Genomic DNA, 22,971 nt, shown 5'->3' with positions numbered 1-22,971 from the left:
CCCATTCCTCAAAGATGGTGAAGATTCTTATGTCTGGCAACCCTCCGCCTGTCTGGCTATCTCCCGGCAATTGTGGGAGAGCTTCTCCTGCGGAGACACAGAAAGGGCATCATTAGCCACACACGTGGTTCACCATGGTGGAGAGGGGGTGTGAAGGGAGGGTTGGGGTGACAGGAGGGTTGGGGTGAAGGGTGGCCGCTTTGACGGGTGAGAAGGTCACGCTGCCAGAGTTTACGGCTGCTGACATCCCAGACAGCACTGGCTGAGTTTACGGCTACATCCCAGACAGCACTGGCTGAGTTTACGGCTACATCCCAGGCAGCACTGGCTGCCCTGTGGCTCACCCTCCGGGACACTAGGAGAAACACGACATCCCTCTCGGCCTCCACCGCATCAAGGAGCCTCCCCAAGTCTGTGTCCCCAAACCTTGGGGCCGGTTGTCTCAGTGCCATGGCTGCGAGCTGAGTGAGGTTGGCTGTGCAAGTGCAGTTTAAATGCTGCTCGACCTTGTTAGTGGGGAGCTGGTGAGCGTGGTCCTGATGAATCAGCTGGCGAGCCTTCATTTGCAACGAGAAGCCCGTGAGGCCTCATTAAGTAGATCAATTAACGTTGAATCGCGTTGCCGGCCTCATTGGGACAAGTGTCGGGAAGTTCGCGGTAGTTCCCACTCATTACCACACTTGGAAATCTTTCTGTAGAATCGCACCTCATGTCTGCACGTGAAAGTCGGAGTGTACTGTATTATTTTACACAAGTATAATAAGGCTAACCTCTCTCTTCGTTAAACTGAAAGATTGGATTCTTTATGGTCACTAACTTGGAAAGTACATCCTTTTCAAAGATCCTCTTGCAGTCAATTGAGCTGCGGCAGAACAGGGGAGCCATTCGATCCCTCCTCATCAGATTGTAACAATATTAACAATTTCGATCTATACAGCATCATTAATGTAGATAAATTTCCCAAGGATTTTCCAGTGAGGATGCGGTACTTTGGAGGGGTGACCAAAACCTTGATCCAGTAGTTGGGTGTGGAAAAGGGTCATAAAGGAGGGAGGTTGTATGGAGGAGTTTAGATAAGGAATTCCAGAGTGTGGGACGTTGGCACGTGAAAGCACGCCTGATAATAGTGGCTTGAAGGGAAGGGGTGCATTCAATGGAAAACCCCGTTGACAGCAGTGACACCAAAAGATCCCGCTGGCAGCCAATAACAGGCTACCTCTGCCGCCACAAAACAAGTGGTGGGTTGCAAGGAAAATCCCGCCCTGTATTTTCAGCATAACTCACTTGTACAGAGCATCTCAACAGCCGGACGAACTGTTACACCCAAACAAGTACAGTAATACTATCCAAAATGGGAGGGTGTTTTGAAAAACATGTTGAAAATCCTTTTCTCTCTCTCTTCAACCATTTACCCAGCAGCTGGCAATTAATACAACATAGTCTCTTCACACTGCATTTAGGATCTGTACCCATTTCAGAGCCGATGACTTCACTGATCTCAGTTGGGAGTCCGATAAGCCTGAGGCACCAGAAGCTCTCCGTACACAATGCAACTCCAATACCAAAAAGGGCTGTATGAACTCAAGCAATGTGATAACCATGGCATTGAATAAACCATTTTACCAAACTACCACTTCTCGCCCCCACCACCCAGCCCATCGGTATGTCTCCTTCCATTACATGCTGATCTACTGGACTGCACGGATCAGTTGTTCAATGCCATCTTAACCGCCACAAATTCGTCGAAATATCAACAAACAAGATACAATAAAACGGTTAATGCTCGACACGCATCAACAGCCCTGCTGTAAATTTCCTCTGACAAAAACAGGTTTAATCTAAAGCACAGACTATGATAATGATAACGTAATATAATTTTAAATGAAGCTATTATAATAATTGCCAATCTATTACATGCCAGCCTTCCAACTGCTACAGGGCTTTGCTACTTTTTCAATAACGTCTTATTGACAGTTGTGCTCATGTACATTTTAGTAGTTATTTGCTTGCAATAATGCAAATTTCATCATCATTTAGAGCATCTGATACCTATTAGCATAGTCCTGCGGGGTTTCCTGGTGAGTAATTAGATCAAGGATATTGTTCTTTTGCAAAGCAGGTAGGGGATAGGAAGTTAGCAAAGCGACAGATATTAAATCCAGATGTTCACAGTACCGCAGCCTCAAAAGCTAATTTAGAAATCCAAACCAATTTCTTATGGCTAGGTCATATGTAAGATGTGCACAGATGATGATTTCCAACATCATAATAAAAAGACATGAATCCATTTGCAGTAATGGCAGAACGTGCCAAACATCAGCGCTCTTGTTATCTCATTTTATTTTTACAAGTACAGGAATTAAATCTACCGAACATGATCGCATCCAATTTAAAGGCTTTTTATTACTTCAATTAAAATGTTTTGCTGACTAATCTTCAGGACCCAAATTTGTTCAGAGAAAGCACAGATACAGCAGAAGATGATGTAATTATATTATTCTTATTAATCCCATCAATGGGCATGGTTTTCCTTGCTGCCATCCGAAAAGTCGGCGGAGAACGCATACTCGCCGATACTGCCTGCACCGCAGACGTTTCACTCTCCAAGCGTGTTAACTAGCTGGAGACGGGAATTCCGCTCCGCACTTGGAAGATTTCTGGCCTCGGAGGCCTGCTGGCTACTCTTGATTGGCTGGCAGCTCTTGGGTCCCTGTAGTGCCAGGAGCTGCAGTAGTCAGGACTGGGACGGCATGCCACCCTCAAGGCCTGAGGGGGCAAGGAGGTATGAGTAGGCATGAAGGTCCATGGAGATGGGGGTGTTCAATGGAGTGAGAGCTGGAGGAACTGACATTTGTCATAAAAACTGGGTCATTGCTCCAGTAACGGGCACGGGTCTTCCAGCCAGCCTCACCATATGCCTGACTTGAATGAAATGAAATGAAATGAAAATCGCTTATTGTCACGAGTAGGCTTCAATGAAGTTACTGTGAAAAGCCCCTAGTCGCCACATTCCGGCGCCTGTCCGGGGAGGCTGGTACGGGAATCGAACCGTGCTGCTGGCCTGCTTGGTCTGCTTTATAAGCCAGCGATTTAGCCTTGTGAGCTAAACCAGCCCCTGTGAGCTAAACCAGACTTTGTTGCAGTCTCGGGCCCATGCTCCTGTTTCCCCAACATAAAAAATGCGGAAGCCTTTTTAAAGGAGGCTCTGTCGAGTCAGGGGGTTTCGCAACATAACTTTCCCGTTTCCTCGACCAAAACCCAGCCCTTGGACAACTTACTGCCGGCACCTCCAAGCACTGGAGAAGTACCACGAGTGGTACCTTTGCAAAAGCCTCCAAATCCGGTGTCAAGGAAAACAGTCCAATAGCAGCTCCCTCCCCAAGCCACATATCTGTTCCTTCACTGTTGCCGAGTTAAAATCCTGGAACTGCCCTCCCGATGAAGCACTGTGGATGTACCTACACCACATGGGCTGCAACAGTTCAAGGCGGCAACTCAACCACCACCTTCTCAAGGGCAATTAGGAATGGGCAATAAAAATGCTGACCTAGCCACATCCCGCAAAGAATACACGCAAACAAATACACACACACACACACACAAAGCTGGTACGGTCACACGAGCAAGGTAATCCATTTCACGAACATGTTTATTTCCAGTAAATTTAGACTGAAACTTTACTCAATGGAAGAATACATAATCACTCTCCGAGATAATTCGGAGCCCCTGAATCACATTAATGCTGCTCGGAATTTTAATCCACTGCTTTTCACCGCTCATTACCATCCTCTTCAGGTGCACTCTCCACTGCTGCCTTGCTCCTTTCAACGAGAGCAACAAGAAAGGATCACCAACTTCTTCTTACATCGATCCTTTCATAACCCCAGGACATCGCAAAGCACTTTACGGTCAGCTAATTACTTCGAGGGAGTTGTTAAAGCAGATGAATCAGGTAAGTTTTTCCCCAGTGTCCTGGCCAATATTGAACCCTCAACCAGTATGGCTAAAACAAAGTCACACAAAAGTAAAATGTGATTTGGGGGTTGGAAATTTGACGTAAGAACAGGATGCGGGAAATCTGCAGCACGTCTGCCAGTATCTGGGAGAGGCAAGCGGAGCTGACGTTTCAGGTCAATGACCTTTCATCAGAATGGATCAAGGGATTTGGGGATAAGGCAGGAAAACAGAGTTAATAAGGAAGTTCAGCTATGGTCTTATTGAACAGAAGAGCAGGTTCGACGGTCTGTCTTATGCTTCTACTTACCTCCGTAAGCAACATTTTCTTTCAGCCAACCACTAACAATCCAGGTCAGCAACTGATAGCTTCCAGTAATTTTACTGTTGCAATATTTTTCTGAGGTTTCCCACAGCTTCCCTTTACTCGATACACAGCAACAGTGTTTACAATAAATCAAGTAACTTGACAAGTTAATGGCCTATAAATAAAGATTGCGATGTCAGTTAAGGGCATACCTTACAGATAAGATGTGACAAGAATTTTATGGCGCTACTCTGTGCAAGGGAGCAAAGGCAACATTTGGAAAGTCAAATACAAACATAACACAAGGAATTCCAGCGCAGTATTTTTTATTTGCTTGTTCACGGGATGTGGGTGCCAGTGGCTGGCCAGCATTTATTGCCTCATCCCCATTTGCCCTTCAGATGTGTGCAAGAGGATTGAGCCTTCTCTGCAATGCTGTGGCCATATTATACTGGATAGCTTTTTGAAAAAATATACACATCTCTGTTTAACAAAAGGTAACATGATCAAATACAAAGCTTCCTCAGGTCTGAAGTTTCTCAGTCACCAGTATTCAAAAGGAATGAAATGGAGGCCAATATTTGAATAATAATTGTTTTACACGCAATTGAAATAGCAGTTCTCTTCTCTCGTAGGATAGAGTGTCACTGCCAAGGCCAGCATTTGTTGCCCATCCCTAATTATCTATCAACATGAACGGAGTAGCTTGTCAGGCCATTTCAGAGGGCATTTAAGAGTCATTGCTGTGGATCTGGAGTCACATGTAGGCCAGACCAGGTAAGGACGACAGATTTCCTTCAGTCAAGGACATTAGTGAACCAGATTTTTTTTTAAAAATGACAATCAACAATTGTTCCATGGTCAAGGGGCTTTTCACAGTAACTTCACTGCAGTGTTAAGCCGACTTGTGACAATAAAGATTATTATTATTATCGAGAGTAGCTGATCTCATCTCAATTCTTAATTGAATGTAAAATCCACCAGCTGCCGTGGTGGGATCTGAACCCTTGTCCCAAAAACTATCCCACTACGCCGCCATCTCCCCCTTAAAATAACTGAAACCAGGATGGCTGGAATTTCTGCCCTGCATTCATCTTCATCCCATATCACACTGTCAGGAGCCAAGAGTCATGAATTGAACCAGCAACAGTTTATTTATCCACAGACAAGGAAATGCAGCCTTAAAAATATTACTTTAGGGCAGGATGGTGGCGCAGTGGGTTAGCACTGCTGCCTCATGACGCCAGGATCCCAGGTTCCATCCCGGCTCTGGGTAACTGTCTGTGTGGAGTTTGCATATTCTCCTCGTGTTTGCGTGGGTTTCGCCCCCACAACCCAAAAGATGTGCAGGCTCGGCGGATTGGCCACGTTAAATTGCCCCATAATTGGAAAAAATGAATTGGGTACTCTAACATTTATTTTTTTTAGATATTACTTTAAATTTAATGTGGCCCACTGAATGCTACTTTTTTACCACTACTTTATTCTTTATTCATCACGAACATATGGATTATCTGGGAAGATATGTCTGCTGAGGATTAGTGTTAGAGCTGTAGGAAATGTCAAACTATAGATGATCAACATTGGAGAGAGTGCAAAAGATATCTTCCTGGATTGACTCTTCAGCCGAGTAAACCAAAGAGGGATATCAAAAGAACGGGAATAATTTGCAGAGGCAGAACCAGAAATGGAAGAAACTTTGATTCAACTAGCAACTAATCACAGCTCAGTGAAACTACACTGATAAGTAAGTGACAACATTCAAATTTCCCTCATAACCATAACCAACAGAACAGCCATAACACAATAACTCAACTATTACTATATTACTACCCATTATATATATCCCACCTGTAACTAGAAATAAGTCAATAACCTCCCGATATTCACCCTGAAACCATTGCCAAAATCTCACTGTACTGCACAGGCGCAGTCAATGGCCAAAACTCTAAACAGGCACAATCTCTCTCCCTATCTCCTTCACTCTGGTTCAGTGTGAAGGTGACAACTCTGAATTGGGGGCCATCAGAGCCTATTCTATACTTGCATTTCACATGTCTAAAACAAGCAGCACAGACCCATGTGAACCAAAACAAGAGATGGCATAAAATGCAGCAGGCTCCATTCTTGGGCCAGTTTTCATTGGGCATATTGCCCACTATTCTAAACTCAGCTCAGCACTAAACATTTCCGTTGTGTGCGCCAGTAGTGTACAGGTGCTTGGCACAGCAAGGGTTGATGTGGGACTGGAGGATAGCATTGTCCACGATATGATGTATAGAGTCACATGGTAATTGGCTCGTAGAACAGTCAAGAAGAAACCTGCTTCGGAGCAGCACCATACATAGCAGTAACAAGGATCCGTACATGGTTAAGGACTCCCAATAAATGGTTCATGTTGAAACATAAAAATCTCGAAATCTCATTAATGAGGCACCTAACAAATCCATAACACAACAACTTCTAACCCCCTACCCCAAGCTCACTGAAGCTTCTATAAAATCATAACAATTACACCAATGAAAGAGGCCATTTGTCCCTCTGTGCTGGTGTTCTCTTTTGCATTCCCATTTCTAAACCCCCAAAGATCTTTGTATAATCCCATAATCCATGCAATTAAATTTTGCTCTTCATCTCTATAATCATATATGGTGAAGTAACCGACAGTAAAAAGCCCTCAATTCACCTGTTCCATTCCACCTTGGTTCTTCCATTGCGAATCGCTGTTTTCTATTCTCTGACTCACCAGTCACCTAGTAACAGAAATAATCTGTCATTGTTTGCCCACAATAAGGTCTATGGATTTTACTCACTCCGTTATTGGTTTCTCCTTTATCAAGCCGCTCCGATTCATCACCTTGCTGCTGCTACCAGCTGGCTCTCTGAGAAATCGCCACAGCGTAATTTTTAACGCTTGCCAGCACAGACCAATGCGAATCAAAGCAAGAAGGTTCAGCAGACTCCGTGCTTGGGCCATTTTTCACTGGGCACTTTACCAGAATTGGAGGGGGGGGGGGGGGGGGGGGGGGGGGGGGATGCTAAAGATAGGCTTGTTTGCCAGCGTGCCAGTTCCCAAGCTCCATGCAGCACCCCCACCGAGCCTTTTGTGAGGAAGTAGACGGAGTAGTAACTGGCACGGCTTAAAGGGTCATATATAAGGTCAACTGAAGGAGATCGGCTGGGATTTTCCAGCCAGCATCCCACTGGCGGTTGGGACCGGTTTAACTGCCTGGAGATGGCCTGTTGGCAGCAGACTGGGATGGTGATGGGGACACGGTTCCAGGCAAGCCTGGATGCCATTCCTGCCTGGCGAGCGACAAGGCCAAGCTGCAAGTCATCCTGTAGAGGGGTACCCCACCACAGTGGCTACCTGGCTGTAAGATCCATTTTTAGTTTCAAGAAGTTGAATGCTTAACATATTTTCCTTTATGACATCCATGCTGGTTTTCCATAATTATCCTGCATTTGTCCATGTGACGATTAATTTTGCCCTGAATTATTGTTTCCAGAGGTTGCCCCCAGCACAGTTAAACTGACTAACCTGCAGTTCCATGGCCTTTCGTTACACATTTATATTAATAAGGGTGTAACATTTACAATTTTCCAGCCCTCTGGCACCTCCCCCGAGCCTAAGGAGAACTGAAAAATTATGGCCTGTGCCTCTGCAATTTCCATTCTCGCTTCCTTTAGTATCATTGGAAGCATCTCACCCAGTCCTGACACCTTACAGGCAGCCTATCCATTACCATGGACATGACGACCAAACTTAAATTAGAAGCTCGCTAAGTGAAGAAGCTGTGTGTGGCGCTAACAATTGCACTCAAAGACGAGAGACAAGTTCAATCGAGGCTTTATTGCTGTGTGATGCTATTCCTCCGGCTGCAACTGTAGATTAGGGTCTGAGTGACTCACATGCATATTTATACACAAGCTCCCTGTGGGCGGAGCTAGCTGGCAGGGGCTTACCGGAGGAACCTGTATTACAGGTGCAGCCATACATCCCCCAACTGCAAGTATGCATATCTACAGTGGTTATCACCACACTTTGGAACAGTGGCAGAGTGGGGGAGGGGCAGTAAAGAAAGAGCCAGACTACAGACAACATCCAGTCATACATATCGACAGATTCAAGTCACCACACTCAACCACTGAATCTCTCTCACAACCCACAAATGGGTTGCAAAGAAGGGACTAATCACCATTTACACAGTACATTTTATGACTTTGGGATGTTGCAAAGCACATGTTTTGAAGCACAGTCACCGTTTTCTTCACAGCAACTGAAAATCAGGATTAAACATTTTCAGGAGTGTCAAATATCATGATTACCTTGTGTTATAAATGACTCAAGTGTGTGTAAATGGCCATTGTGGTGCTTTAGTAACAAAGGACAGGGGAGGGAGGTCAACAGTTAGAGAAACTGAATAAAATACAGCACAATGAATCAAATAAGGGAAAAGAGGCACTATTTATTGCTTTTCCCAATATATGTAGGTCTGATGTAATCACATTAACGAAGGTGCTTTAAATTCCAATCCCAATTATAATTATTCATATTTCCAAAAGCTCTACTGGAATCGTTATTGTCCAAAGTTCAACATGAATGATATCAGGAAAGGATAGCCATTTCCAATGTTGCTAAATCGCAAGTAAATCATCTGAGATTTTGGCCTCCATCCAAATGCCTCTTCATCAACTTCTTCTCTCGTCCAACTAATTTTGTCTTTCTCTGCCATATTTTCCTGAAGGCTGTGATTCATGCTGGACGCAAGCAATCCTCTGGCACCTCGCCCATGTATCTGATCCTTATGTAAAGCACAGATACCAACTGAGAACAGGCCTTTCAATCGTCAGGAACAATACAGCAGAGTTCAGCATGGGCCCTGGATTATTGTCCACCCCATGTACTGGATGGAGTCACTGGCCAACATCAGGTCAGGGAACCCCACTTAGCATGGGGACACGGAGACCAGTTTAGTGCTCCCATTAATACGAAGCTGTGATGCACAATCAATGGACACGAAACGTAGGTGAAGTCCGAAACAAAAGGCTTTAATCAGCAAGAAGTGAGCCCGGCAGCAGATGTACAGAAATGGCCTGGCTGCAGGGGAACACGGGTTCTTATACCCTGCCTTGTCGGCGGAGCTACCTTCCTCTTGGCCAATAGGAATACAGAGAACATGATACTTGGGCCAATGGGCAGTGAGCCCTCTGCACCAATGGCAGCTCACACTCCCAGGTACCATGATACCCCTCGTCATACTACCACAAGCTGACTTCTTAAAATATCGCTTTTATGTTGTTTACTTTTTCTTTTATAAATGAAACGAGCACTTTTCATGTTAAATAAACATTTGCCAGGGAGAATTCCAGCTGATGGAATTACATGAACATTAAAAGAAAAAAGACATGGTAAATCTGCACACTCATAGCATAATATCATCTTGGAAAACCTATCGTGATACTCTCATTCCAAAAGCAATCATGATTAATTAAGCAACTGGCTGTAGCCTGGCACAACAATCTGAATTTACCCTCAATGTGCCCTGAGAACATTAAAAAAAAGAACATCTTTGGTTCTTTCTGCCAAAGCATTCATGCAAATAGATTGTGAATATTTTTGTTTTAAGTGCAACACTAGTCAGCCCTTTCTATGTCAGATCTTTCATTTGAAGCACTGCCCAGGGAGAAATGGAAGGGTGTTGGGTGGGGGGCAAGCATCACACTCAAACCTCTTCTGCCAATGCAGATTTTTTACTGCAATAACTCACAAATGTAAAAGTCACTTATTTTCCATGCGATAAACATGGAAGATTCGACACATCCATATATTTATATAATACCTTTAACGTGAAAAAACGTCCCCCAAGATATTTCACGTGTCTAATGGAAAGCCAATGCCAAGTCAAGGGAGCAAGGATATAAATGGAAAATAGTCTCTGTTGCTAGCCATTCTTTGTGACTATTATTTTGTACCAAATATTTCTCCACAGAATTGTGTATCCAGAAGATATTTTAAATTGGATTGGCTGCGAAACAAACGTTTTTAAAATAACCAAAAATTACGGCTCACTCTCATCTCTAGTAGCTAGCCACGTAGAACAGCATAGAAACACAGAAATTAGGAAGAGGAGGCCATTTGGCCCTTTGAGCCTGCTCCATCATTCAACATGATCATGGTCTATCCTCTGTCTCAACAACAGACTACCACGCTCTCCCCATACCCCTTGACCCCTTTAGACTCCAGAAATCCATCTATTTCCAGCTTAAATATATTCGTGAGTCGGCCTCCACAGCCTTCCGCGGTGGAGAATTCCACAGGTGCACCACTCTTTGAGTAAAGGAGTTTCTCCTCATCCCGGCCCTAAATAACCTACCCCATAGACTGAGACATTATCCCCTTCGCATGGTTAACTAAGTCAATTCATGAGATTGTCTCAGTGGAGATGAAGTAAATGCTGCACTAAGTCACTTTTGAAAGATGAGATTTTAGCTCAGTTACTTGGCATGGCGGCTGACAGGAGTTCGATCTCGACAAAATTAAAATGCACAGTGACTATTAATAGGTTTGACTAAATGACACATTCAATTAAGACTTTAATTGTCAAGATACATTGAAACCCACAACATGTTGGAGCAAACAAGTGGGCCTGGAATGTAGTTTAGCACAAATTAGATTTTCTGACAAGTGGAAACACCCCAATGAATTGTATTAAACTAAAACAAAAGGATTGTACGCAATGACTGAATGCCAACTTTATAGTAAATCTCAAATCCATAACATTAATCCCTTCTCCTCTCCAGCAGAAGATACAGAGTGAGTACCTCAAATGTAGCTACCCAAAAAGCAGTGGTGTCCGGATTTGTCCCCGGTGGCATAGCAAGCCTTGACCTCACCTAACCCAGCTCAGAAACCTTCAGGGATTTGCTGCATTGGAGCAGTGGTGTGTCGAGTATGGAGCAGCTTCATGCATCTGACATTTAGCATTCAGTTAAACTACAGGGCATGTATTTTTAACATAATTTCAGTTTGATTGATCTTTTCTCATTTTAAACAGAGTGCGCTGATGTAGGGAGGTGGGGAGAGGCATCTGATATTAAATTCAATGCGTGAGAAGTGAATTAATATCAGCAGAGACATGGCCATTAAACTAAAGTGCTTTGTAATCGTATAATTTCGCTTTCCTGTGTCCTCTATTCACTGAATTAAGGGGTTCTGTTTTTTAAAACGGCAAGTTCCAAAATCTGGCACAGACTCAGTCCTGAGGGTGTCATGTTTGTGGTAGTTCACTGTGTTTTAAAAACAACAACCAAAGAACACGAAAAGAGAGGAACATTTTGAGTGAGTGGGCAGGATTCTCAGAATGCAGATGCCGAAATCGTGTTTGGCAATCGGCTGGGGAACCCTCGTTTGTGCCAAAATCGGGGCGCCGGATGTCACCTGAAGCCCTTCCTCGATGTCCCGCCCCTGATGGGCCAAATTCCCGACCGCCAAGGAACACTTGAGGTATTTTGTTTTGTGGACTCCGTGTGGCGGCTGGGGACTGTGTCCAGCTCCGCCACACTTTTTGGGGGGGTGGGGGTAGGGCGTCATGTTGTTCACCCTGGGGAAATACGGATTGCACACGATGCAATTACCTGATCAAGTATACACCAAACAAAGGCATTGGTTCAATATGAAATTTACTGTACTCTAGTAACAAAACACAGCTGCCTGTGGATTGACTCTCTACTACCCGAAGTAACTAAAGCTAACTACCTAGACCAGGCTCGCTCTGATCCACCTGTAGGAGGTGTTGAATGATTCGTACACCCTGACTATCACGATAGCTATCATCAGCAGAGTGCTGATGCCTCGTATGTTTCATAGGTGGAAGCCCCCCTCTGGTGTTCTGTCTGGTGATTGGTCGTGTTCTGGTCTGTAAATTGATTGGCTCACCTGGGTGTCTGTCACTGCCTGCTTTTACCTCATGATGTGCATGGGTGCATATTATGACGGGGGGGACCGTGCCACCAGCCGAGGGGGCTGAGGGGGACTGGTGGGCGGTGGTGGCGAGGGGTGTTACTGGGGGATATTATTTGGCAGGCCGGGTCCGCCGGTGTGCACATGCGCAGCCATGGAACCGGCCATTCACTGGCCGTTTTTGGTGTGGGAGCCGGGAGCTTTACCAGGCACGGCTGCAAGCCCCCCAACGGTCCTAGAATTGGTGCAGCTGTTGCACCATTTGTTCTGGCGTAAAACGCCACTGTTCCCACGCTGGCGTCAGCACTTCGTCTGGAAATCGGAGAATCCAGCCCAGTGTCTTTTTTAAGAATCCGACCCAAATCTTGATCCACACCAAATGTTTGCTGAATGCATTTCTTCCACCAGTGTCAACACAGATTTCATAATTTCAGTTACACTTCAACTTTACTGACCGTGAGGGACACCAATCTAATTCATTTGTACAATTCATTCCCATTAAAAAAAAGATTTAGGTCCCAATCTTAACCCTATCAAAACCCACCAACATGGATAGAACTTAAAATCAAGCCCATCAAGAGATTTAAAGTACAGTGCAGTGTCTTCAAATATCCAACTATCTAAAAATCAGAGTTGTCCTAAAATCGTACAATGTGTCACGCATCAAAAAAGACCTACCTGGACAATTCAGCTAGGCTCTGCATTGGCAAGGTGTGGGGCCTGACGAGTTATTGGCTTTGCTGCTTCACGTACCGGTCTATTCCTGTGCTCCTAGCAACTCCCAACCCCACCTGAACCACTTGGACTTGCACTGCCCACGGCACAAACCAGGAATCTGGCAAAAAATCTGAAATCCAATGCATCCTGAGGTTGCCAGTTTGGGAGACTTAGAACCTGTACTACAACCATTTGTGAAAAATGAAAGTGAATCTAATGGGTACATTTTAAAAGGATAAATTCTTTACTAAATGTGCCTAGCCATAATGGCACAGATCAATAAGCATCATGAACAACAGGGGGCAAGGTTTAATTTTTTGAAATTTAGTGTACCCCATTAATTTGTTCCAATCAAGGGGTAATTTAGCGTGGCCAATCCGCTTAACCTGCACATCTTTTGGGCTGTGCGGGCGAAACCCACGCAAACACGGGGAGAATGTGCAAACTTTTTATGGACAGTGACCCAGAGCCGGGATCGAACCTGGGACCTCGGCGCCATGAGGCAGCAATGCTAACCACTGCGCCACCGTTCTGCCCTTGAGAGCAAGACTGGCTATGTCTGAATACATTTACTGAGGGGGCACCAAGTAAAGATGATTCAATACAATTCTGTTTAAAGGTGAAAGCACCGTTTTATGACCAAATTGGTCAGAATTTTCAAGACCTTCAGCGGTCAGCATTCAAGCATATTTTAAACCCCAAAAGCACACAAGAATATTGGCTCACTACAATAAGACACTTGCTTACGCACCATTGAGGATATCTGTGTCACTACAGAGACCTATTACACACATATACTGCAGCACACACGCACAATGCTAATGAAATGTTACATGAGCCTTAATTACATTCCCATGTTGAGACATACTCTGGGCACCCGCAACTGACTGACGGTACTAATTCGCACAACACCTAATGATGCATCCAATGTTTTACAGACATGGTTGCTGTAGTAATCCACGGGAGGGAGACAGGAGTACCGTCACCACACCAATATTTATTTATAATAACGATATTACAGGAGCAGCTACAAACAGTGCTGCTAGCAGTCCAGTCAACTTAAGACTGGCTCACAAAGCCTACACAGGTGATTATATGGGCCCCCTCAATGAGCTATCATTGAGGAAGCTCATACTCCAATTGGCTAACCAATAAAGCCAATTGGAGTTCATTACAGTTGCCATTTACATTTTATTAAATCTTAAATCCGCTGCACACGTCCGACACCAAAGTAGTCAACTGAATTTTGACAAGACTGCTCTGGTCAATTAAGACGACAGAGCATCTTCTTATAAGTAGGACTAGCGCTACTGGCAGCTTACTGTGCCACGGAATGATAGGATACCATTTCAGAATGGGAATTTTCCACAATGTAAACTATCTCTGAGAATGAAGGCCAATGTGGAACATGTCCTGATACGTGAACTCCTGTTTACTAATGATGTAATTTTTGTAGTGCATTCAGTATAGGCCTGCAGTCCATTCTAAACACCTTAACTGTTGCAAAGGAATTTGGGGGTCAGAATCTGCCTACTGTACTAAAGATAGTGCCAATGACTTAAATTGGCCAGCTCGAAGCAGCACAAAATTGACAAATCCTGTTCCCTGGCGTCAACGGTCTCCAGTGCAATGAAGCTTGATAAGGAGTTATCAGTTCATATTGGTATGGCGCTGGCGGCATTTGGAAAGCTTCAGGCGAGAGCCTGGAAATAAAGGAAACTCTTAACTGCCACACAGCTAAGAATCTATAAAACCTGTGCCCTATGTACACTGCTGTAGAGAGCTGAAACCTGACCTTCGTATCAGAAGCAAGAAATGAATTCATTTCATATGCATTGCTCGAGAAATGCCTTTGGGATCCATTAGCAGTATGCTGTTCTCCAACACAGACATCCTGCAACTTTCTAACTCAACAAAGTATCAACTGAAGTCAACTATGATTGCTCGGCCCCATCATTAGCAGGGATGGTGGTCGCCTGCCGAGAGGTGCTTGGAGAGCTGGATGGTATCAGTGGATGCGTTGGGCAGCTTAAAGTAAGATAGAAGGATTTGTGTCAGTGAGACATCAGGCAGAATTTAGAACTGAGTGTGCAGGTCCCATGGGCGGATACGGAAGTGGACCCCACTCCTATTTTTCAGCTACACGCTACCTATTTGTGACATTATCTGCTACTATAAGGTTATGCCCCAGCAGATGACAGTCAGCTCTAGCTCTCCACCATCACGCTTGACCTAATATGGAACCTTGATTTGCATGCTGAGAAAAGGCCCTCTGCCCGAAACAGGCAAATTGCTGGAAGAGCGTCTTGATAACAGCAGAGTGAAGGACATCAGTCACATGATCCTACCTTTTCTGGCCACAACAGTGATTTTTCTCAGCTGAACACCTGCTTTTCCACTTAAAAACACAACACGGCTTTCGAAAAGTTCCATTGTCGACAGCAGAGGAGAAGGAACCTATTGGAATGGCTTTCAAAAACGTTGAACCTGTAGCGTGTAGGCTGAGTTAATTGAATATTAGGAGTTAAGCGTGACCTGCCTGCCTTTTTAATTTAAAAAAAAGTCGGATTATAGCTCTGAGTAACTCAGAGGGCATTATGGATGAATTCACGTCCCATCTTTAATTGTACTGTGATATGATTCCTGCTTTCAAGCAATGGTAAAAATGCTGAGCATCACTGCCCAATTGTAGTAAGCTCCAGTCCAGACTTTATAACATTCAGTGGTTTCAAACCCAAAAGGCACATTTCAATCTGAAGTGTGAATGTGCTCTTCTGCAATTACGATCACTGTTCAGTAATGTTAATGTTAATGTAAAGGGAGCTGTTCAGGACGGCTAAAGGAGGAAATTAATCCCTAAAATAGCTGCTCCTTGAGTATCACTCCTGCAATGAGCTGAACAAGTGAGGTATCTTCTTGTAAACTACGTTAACTCAACTGATGCCAATGAAATTAAAAATGCATATTGTAAAGATGTCCAGAATGGCATACTATGCACAAGGAATTCTGTTATATGCATTTAACAAATGGTGTTAAACGATCTACTATTTTATTGCAATTGCACTTGATAACTTGAAAACTAGGGCGAGCAAGAGCAAGGGAAGTTGCAGATAATGAAGGGGACTGGCAGAGAATACAGAAGAATATAGATAGATTGGAGATTTGGGCAGATGGAGCTCAACCCCGATAAATGCGAAGTGATGCATTTTAAAAGATCAAATTCAGGTGTGAACTATGCAGTAAATGGCAGAACCCTTAGAAGCATTGACATACAGAGGGATCTGGGCGTTCAGGTCCATAGTTCCACGAAAGTGGCAATGAGATTAATAAAGTGGTCAAGAAGGCATACGGTATGCTTGCCTTCATCAGTCGGGGCACTGAGTATAAGAGTTGGCAGGTCATGTTACAGGTGAATAAAACTTTAGTTCGGCCACATTTGGAATATTGCGTGGAGTTCTGGTCGTCACAGTACCAGAAAGGAGAGAGTACAAAGAAAGGTGACCAGGATGTTGCCTGTTCTGGAGGGTGTTAGCTATGAGGAGAGGTTGAATAAACTCAGATTTTTTTCGGTGGAAAGACAAAGGCTGACAGGAGACCTTTTTGAGGTCTAAAATATTACGAGTGGTATAGACAGGGTGAATAGTCAGAAGCTTTTTCCCAGGGTGGGAATTACAAGGGGGCACAGGTTCAAGGTGAGTGGGGGTACGTTTAGGGGGAGATGTGCTGTAATGTTCTATGATCTTTGAGGGTGTGGTAAATTCATGAACAACACAAAAACAGACCACACAACCAAATTTAAGCGAAGTCCTCTCCTTCATTGCACTCAGTAGCATTGCTACAAACCAAATTGGATGGGCTGAAAGGTAAAGTTCAAAAGCCATGGGGTCGTAAAGTAGTGGTTGTCAGTCACAAATTTATGCCTACAGAAACATAAGATATTCCGCTGTGTGTCAACAACAGCAACTTTGGATAAAGGTTTCTCACAGCAAAAACACAAATTCTGCAACATCTGAGCCAATGTCATCACCATAGTAACAGTTCAGGCTAGTCTACAGCATCACAAGCATCAGACTACTGCAAGTCCCATCCTGCAGATGTCGCATTTTATGAATTAGTCACAATTAACAAACGTATTGTTTCCATACACATCAGTTTTATATGGTTATGAACATTCTTTCATAGGAAAGACATGCAGGGAGATGGAGAATGTGAGTAGAGAGACAACTGCACTAAAAACGAGTTCCATAATTTGCATATGTGCTGTCCAGACAAGGCCATTTACATTACAGTTTTACTCAGGTTTGAATTTATGAATTACTTTGAAGCTAACTTTACATTTGCTCCAAGATGTGAACCTGCCGATATTCATTGCTTTTGCGCCATTTGAAAACCATCCCTTTAACACTGCCGTTCTAAACTGTGGGCAAATGAACTTGCACGAGATAGAAACAATGAAACTAGGAGCAGGAATAGGCCAATCAGCCCTTCAGGCCTGCTCAACCATTCAATATGATTATGGCTGATCCTGTATCTGAATGCCATACTCCCACGTGGGTGTGTGGGTGGGGGGCGTGGAGGGGGATGGGGGGGGGGGGGGGGAGAAAATCGCTTCAGGGGCCTCGGAGTTTGGGGTGCCATTTATTGCTACACTTGGGGAGTTCCGGCAAATGGAACTCCCCACTGTACAAAACGGGGCTATGTGCAGCGTGGCCCTTATACAGCGTACATCGCGTTGAACAGCCATGTGTTTCTTAGCACTGCGACCACTATGGACGTTTCTCCCATTTGGCTTAATCGACCCCTAAGTGTCGTTCGATAGACATGGCCTTCTCAGGCCCAACCCCTTGACATTGCCAGCCTGGCACCCCAGTGCCCTTTAATGTCCGGTGTTTCTTTCCCAGCAAATCCACCTCCACTTTGCCTCCTAAATGATTCCAACCATGAATCGAGGAATGCAACAGGCTTTAGAGAGGGCGCAGAAGAGATTTACCAGGATGTTGCCTGGTATGGAGGCCATTAGCTACGAGGAGCGGTTGAATAAACTTGTTTTTTTCTAAGCGTCAGCGGGAAACTCCCAGCAAAACCTGCCACAGATGACACTTAGAAACTTTTCCATTAAATCAAGTCCTTAGTAATTTTTTTGCAGTTTGAGGAGTTTGTTTTGAAATCGGTCAATCGCACACTTAGAAATGTTTCTGCAGTGGGGAACTAATTTCGCCGGCAAGATTCCTCAGAGATCAGGGCGCCAGTTTGAAAGGGTGCCCCGATCCCAAGTGAGGTTGTGGGTTCCACACAATCCCTGCCCATGGACAATGTGAGCCCCCCACTCTCAGCAGACACGTGCAACACTCCCAACCCTCAACCCCTGAGGGACAACCATCCCCCCACCATTAAAAGTAAGCATAAGCACCCTCTCCCCCCTCCCACCCCCAGGCATGAGGGTGACCCTGTCCCACACCCATCCATACATATGGACATCAGCACATTGCCCATTCCTCAAATGAGCATACCTCACTATGGGGGTCACAGAGGGCCCCCCGCCACCTTTAGGGCCCCCACTTTCAGTGTTCCCCTCTTCTCCTCACCTTTCATGGACATGGCCTTCTCAGGCCCCACCCCTTGACATTGCCAGCCTGGCACCCCAGTGCCCTTTAATGTCCGGTGTTTCTTTCCCAGCAAATCCACCTCCACTTTGCCTCCTAAATGATTCCAACCATGAATCGAGGAATGCAAGAGGCTTTAGAGAGAGCGCAGAAGAGATTTACCAGGATGTTGCCTTGTATGGAGGCCATTAGCTACGAGGAGCGGTTGAATAAACTTGTTTTTTTCTCACTGGAATGAAGGAGGTTGAGGGGCAATTGACAGAGGTCTACAAAATTATGCGGGGCATAGACAGAGTGGATAGTCAGAGGCTTTTCCCCAGGGTAGAGGGATCAATTACTAGGGGGATAGATTTAAGGTGCGAGGGGCAAGGTTGAAAGGAGATGTACGAGGCAAGTTTTTTTTACACAGAGGGTAGTGGGTGCCTGAAACTCGCTGCCGGAGGAGGTGGTGGAAGCAGGGACAATAGTGACATTTAAGGGGCATCTTGACAAATACATGAACAGGATGGGAATAGAGGGATATGGACCCAGGAAGTGGAGAAGGTTTTAGTTTAGATGGTCAGCATGGTCGGCACAGGCTTGGAGGGCTGAAGGGCCTGTTCCTGTGCTGTACTTTTCTCTGTTCTTTCTTCTTTGTACATATGCCCTTTTCCACTACTGAAATGTTGAACTTGCAATGCATTCTTGGCCACTTCAAAGATTGTGAAATTCAGTATGAATGTGGCGGAGTTTTGACTGGTTTTAGGTCATCGATCTGTGTCCACTGAAATCTGGATTTGGGCTCGCTCAAAATAATTTCCTATTAGGCTCTTAAAGCTAGTGGGAGGGTGGTGGGTGGAGGGGTGCTTGTGTGCTGGGTTCAAATCGAGTGGCCATTTTCGCCAACTGTGCTATCAAAGCCCATTTGGAACATGGAAACATAATTCTACACAACATTATTGAAATTGAAAGCAAGCTAAAGTAGAGTACATTCAAGTGTGGTCAGTGCTAATCCGTTGCTAAGAGAGGGATCAATGTTAATGTGATTTTCAGTAATTGATTTAGTACAGTGCTCTTGCTTCAGCTGTACAACATTGAGCCATTTTATTTTCATGGAGCTGCGAACTGGCTACCAGAGGCAGGAAAAATGGTCTTAGCTTCTGGTAACCACAAATCTGAGACAACTGGACTCAACATAAGACTGCAGGTGACTGGACTCAAACATTGAGACGTGTATTTGTAACCAACTTTTAAAAATACAAACATTTTCAGAGGATGTCACGCCCGTCAGCTATATCCTTCTGTTTTGACTTCTAAAAATGTTCTTTGCACCTCGTATCAAAGGCACTTATACCGTTACCAAGGAAACCACTTAGATGTCATGCCGTTGCTCTGTGTTGCTCCCATTTATTAGGCAGAAGTCAGCAGTAAAATATCTGTATCTTTGCTTGAACAAAAATGACTTCATGTTTGTATCAAAGTATATTAATACAATTACAATATATTCCGATTGGCCATTGTATTTTAGATACATTAGATTACAGAATGTAGATTAAATAAAATGAATTTACATGTCGTGCCTTATGACTGAAAATATAATTACCCTTTCATTAAATAATCCATTATGGGTCAGTGAAAAGTTGAAAGCCCTACTTGCTGGTCTCCAGTGACTGGTAAGCAAGTTTATAAAAGGTAATAGACGTATGTCAACAGCCACTGACTACAGGTGATATGGCTGTTTCTGTCGCAATTATGCCATCTGTATTTGCTCCGATCACTAAAGACTGCTATAGCATTTTAGGTGCATCTTTTCGCATGCAACAGAGCTCAAAGAACTCAAAGCTAAGGAGGTCTAAGGAGTAACTGCATGGTTGAATCTCAATAAAATATGTTGCCTTGCAAACATTCAAATGAGCAAATAAGGTTTTGGCAGGAACAAATAATAATTATCTGGAAAATTGCCCCCTTTGTTGATGACAACATATTTCTTCTTTTAGATTTATACCATACAGGTAACGAGTTCTGCCGTTTACCTCCTCTGGGAGCTACCAATTGCATTGATAAGTATTTTATATGGCATACAAACTACTTGCAGTCCCAAGAACAGGAAAAATCAGTGTGGCAAGCAGTTAATTTCCCAGTTAAGTGCTGGTTTGGACTTATCCCTGTATATTAACATTTTTAGAGGGTGTTTATCCAAAAGGTATAAAAGGAAAATGAACATGTCTTGGAACGAGTAATCCTCGTTGGTTTAAGAAGGGGGATAAAACGCAAATAAAAATATTTATGTTTGGAACAAGAATCAGGCAAATTGACTTATTAAGGCGCACCGTGACATGAATTCATCCAGTCTTGCCAGCTGTCTCCGTGGCAAATTAAAACTGCAGCTTCCTGCAATGTCTCCAAATGTTATCTGTCTCATTCTGAAAATGTCACTGGGTTTCGAAAAATGTATGACATGGCGAGTAATGAGATGTTGCTATCTTCGTTCACATGGGTAGCAACAGTAGAACTAATGATATTTCTCCATTATCAATCAGTAGCACGTTTCTTAGGAACTTTGTGATGAGCTCAGCAACGCGGCTGTGATGTGTGGAAGTACATCTTCCTACACATATAGACCTGGCCAGCAGCCTCACTGCAGCCGAAGGAGAAACCTGATCCACCACTAAACATCGTGCACTCGTTCCACAGTCGCCTGGATGCTTTTCTCTTCTGTGGGCCAGTGGACGCTAGCACACACCACGGCATTCATAAGGAGAGGGGAATTGATACAGGGCAGAATGGGAAGGAATAAGATCTCCAAGGCACTATCCATCATTGGTAAATGTTAGATGGCCGCTTGTTATGTTACAATTAACAAGGAACATTAGAAATGTTCAAAACCTGAAATTAGTTTTGTTTGGATTATCATTGCTCTGCAGGTGAACCAAGGACGGCACTGTGGCACAGTGGTTATCACTGCTGCCTCACAGCTCCAGGGTCCCGGGTTCAATTCCCGCCTCGGGTCACCGTCTGTGTGGAGTTTGCACTTTCTCCCCTTGTCTGCTTGGGTTTCCTCCGGGTGCTCCGGTTTCCTCCCACGGTCCAAAGATGTGCAGGTTAGGTAGGTTAGCCATGCTAAATTGGCCTTAGTGTCCAAAAAAGGTTAGGTGAGGTGACTGGGTTACGGGGGTAGGGTGGAGGCATAGGCTTAAGTAGGGTGCTCCTTCAAGGGCCGGTGTAGACTCGATGGGCCAAATGGCCTCCTTCTGCACTGTAAATTCTATGATTCTATAAGACTCCATCTATTCTGTTACAGGTCAAATGCAGCCACAGCACTGGAAGGCCGTCAGGATTCTGAGGGTCTCTACCTTTCTCAATGTGCGCAATCTGCTGAGCAATGAAGTAGCTGAGTGGATGGTCTCAATATAGCTGAGGGTGGAGATAGCAAGGGGACAGAGTACTTGATTGTCCATGGAGAAAAGAAGCCAGGGCTGATCTTTGCTCACTAGAATGACCCCTGAGAGGTGAACAGCTTTGGCAGAGGACCAGCCAGATGTAATGGCGAATGGCTAGACAAACCATACACCAAATATACAAGGCAGGACTCAAGGTTGATTTGAGAGAACGGAGATGGGATTGTACCAGAGGGAACAACCAGGGTAGGGGATGAAAAGGAATTTATTCCAGATGAGTGAGTTCATTGAAAGGAACAGGTGAAGGAGCATTTGAGCAGCTTGACATCTGTCCAAATAGGATGACAATTGGTCGACCAACGGCTAAAAATTGAAAGTTTGAAAATACAGCTGTAACTGACAAATATAGCGGGATAAGTATGTTCTCGCCGTTCTCATCTGCGATCATCACTGTGGAAGTAGAAGAAAAGGTCAAAAAAAGAACTGGACAAAAAAAGAGAAAAAAGAGAAAGAGAGAGAGAAGAGGGAGAAAGCGAGAGGGGAGAGAGAGAGAGACAGAGGGAAGGAGAGAACACAAGAGAACAGAGGAACATCAAAATTAAGAGAAATAGGCGATTTAGCCCTTCGAGCCTGCTTCGCCATTCAATCAGATTGTGGCTCATGTCTTCCTGGTCTCAAATCCACCTCCCTACCTGTTCCCCATATCCCTTCAACCCGCTTTTTAAAAATCATAAATTTATCTGTCCTAATCTTGAAAACATTGATTGATTCACACTCCACTGCACTATGGGTCAGAGAGAGAGAGCGCGAAAGAGAGAGAGAGAGAGAGATGGAGATTGAATTCACTAGGACTGAGAAGTCATGTAGTGCAGAGGCAGAGGCAGTAAAAGGACAGTAGATATTCTGGTGAGACGCACGGGGTGCATTGGGCGAGATTAGGCTTTTAGAAGGAAGAATAAGTGGGAGTAACTCAAAGAAAGAGAAGGTGCTCGAGGAGGATGTGCAGGATTGATTAACAGAAATCTGCAATGTTGTCCTTGGCAAAATTAT

General features: G+C 44.4%; 1 protein-coding gene across 7 annotated transcripts in view; it reads right to left on the bottom strand.

Moving 5' to 3' along the window:
• The window catches only part of LOC119963430 (serine/threonine-protein phosphatase 2A 55 kDa regulatory subunit B gamma isoform), a 341,572-nt gene that overhangs the window by 138,184 nt on the left and 180,417 nt on the right, over positions 1-22,971 (bottom strand). For 2 of the 7 annotated variants that reach the window (XM_038792539.1, XM_038792542.1), the window contains one exon: positions 6,948-7,014. The exons of the other annotated variants lie outside the window; for them this stretch is intronic. In XM_038792539.1, the coding sequence (XP_038648467.1) occupies positions 6,948-7,014 (67 nt within the window). The remainder of the gene's footprint in view (positions 1-6,947; positions 7,015-22,971) is intronic. 7 annotated transcript variants of the gene reach the window in all.

Source organism: Scyliorhinus canicula, chromosome 3 (assembly GCF_902713615.1).
Source record: "Scyliorhinus canicula chromosome 3, sScyCan1.1, whole genome shotgun sequence".
Lineage (NCBI taxonomy): Eukaryota > Metazoa > Chordata > Chondrichthyes > Carcharhiniformes > Scyliorhinidae > Scyliorhinus > Scyliorhinus canicula.
Note: the sequence above shows the minus strand (reverse complement) of the source record. Positions and strands in the feature narration are given on the sequence as shown.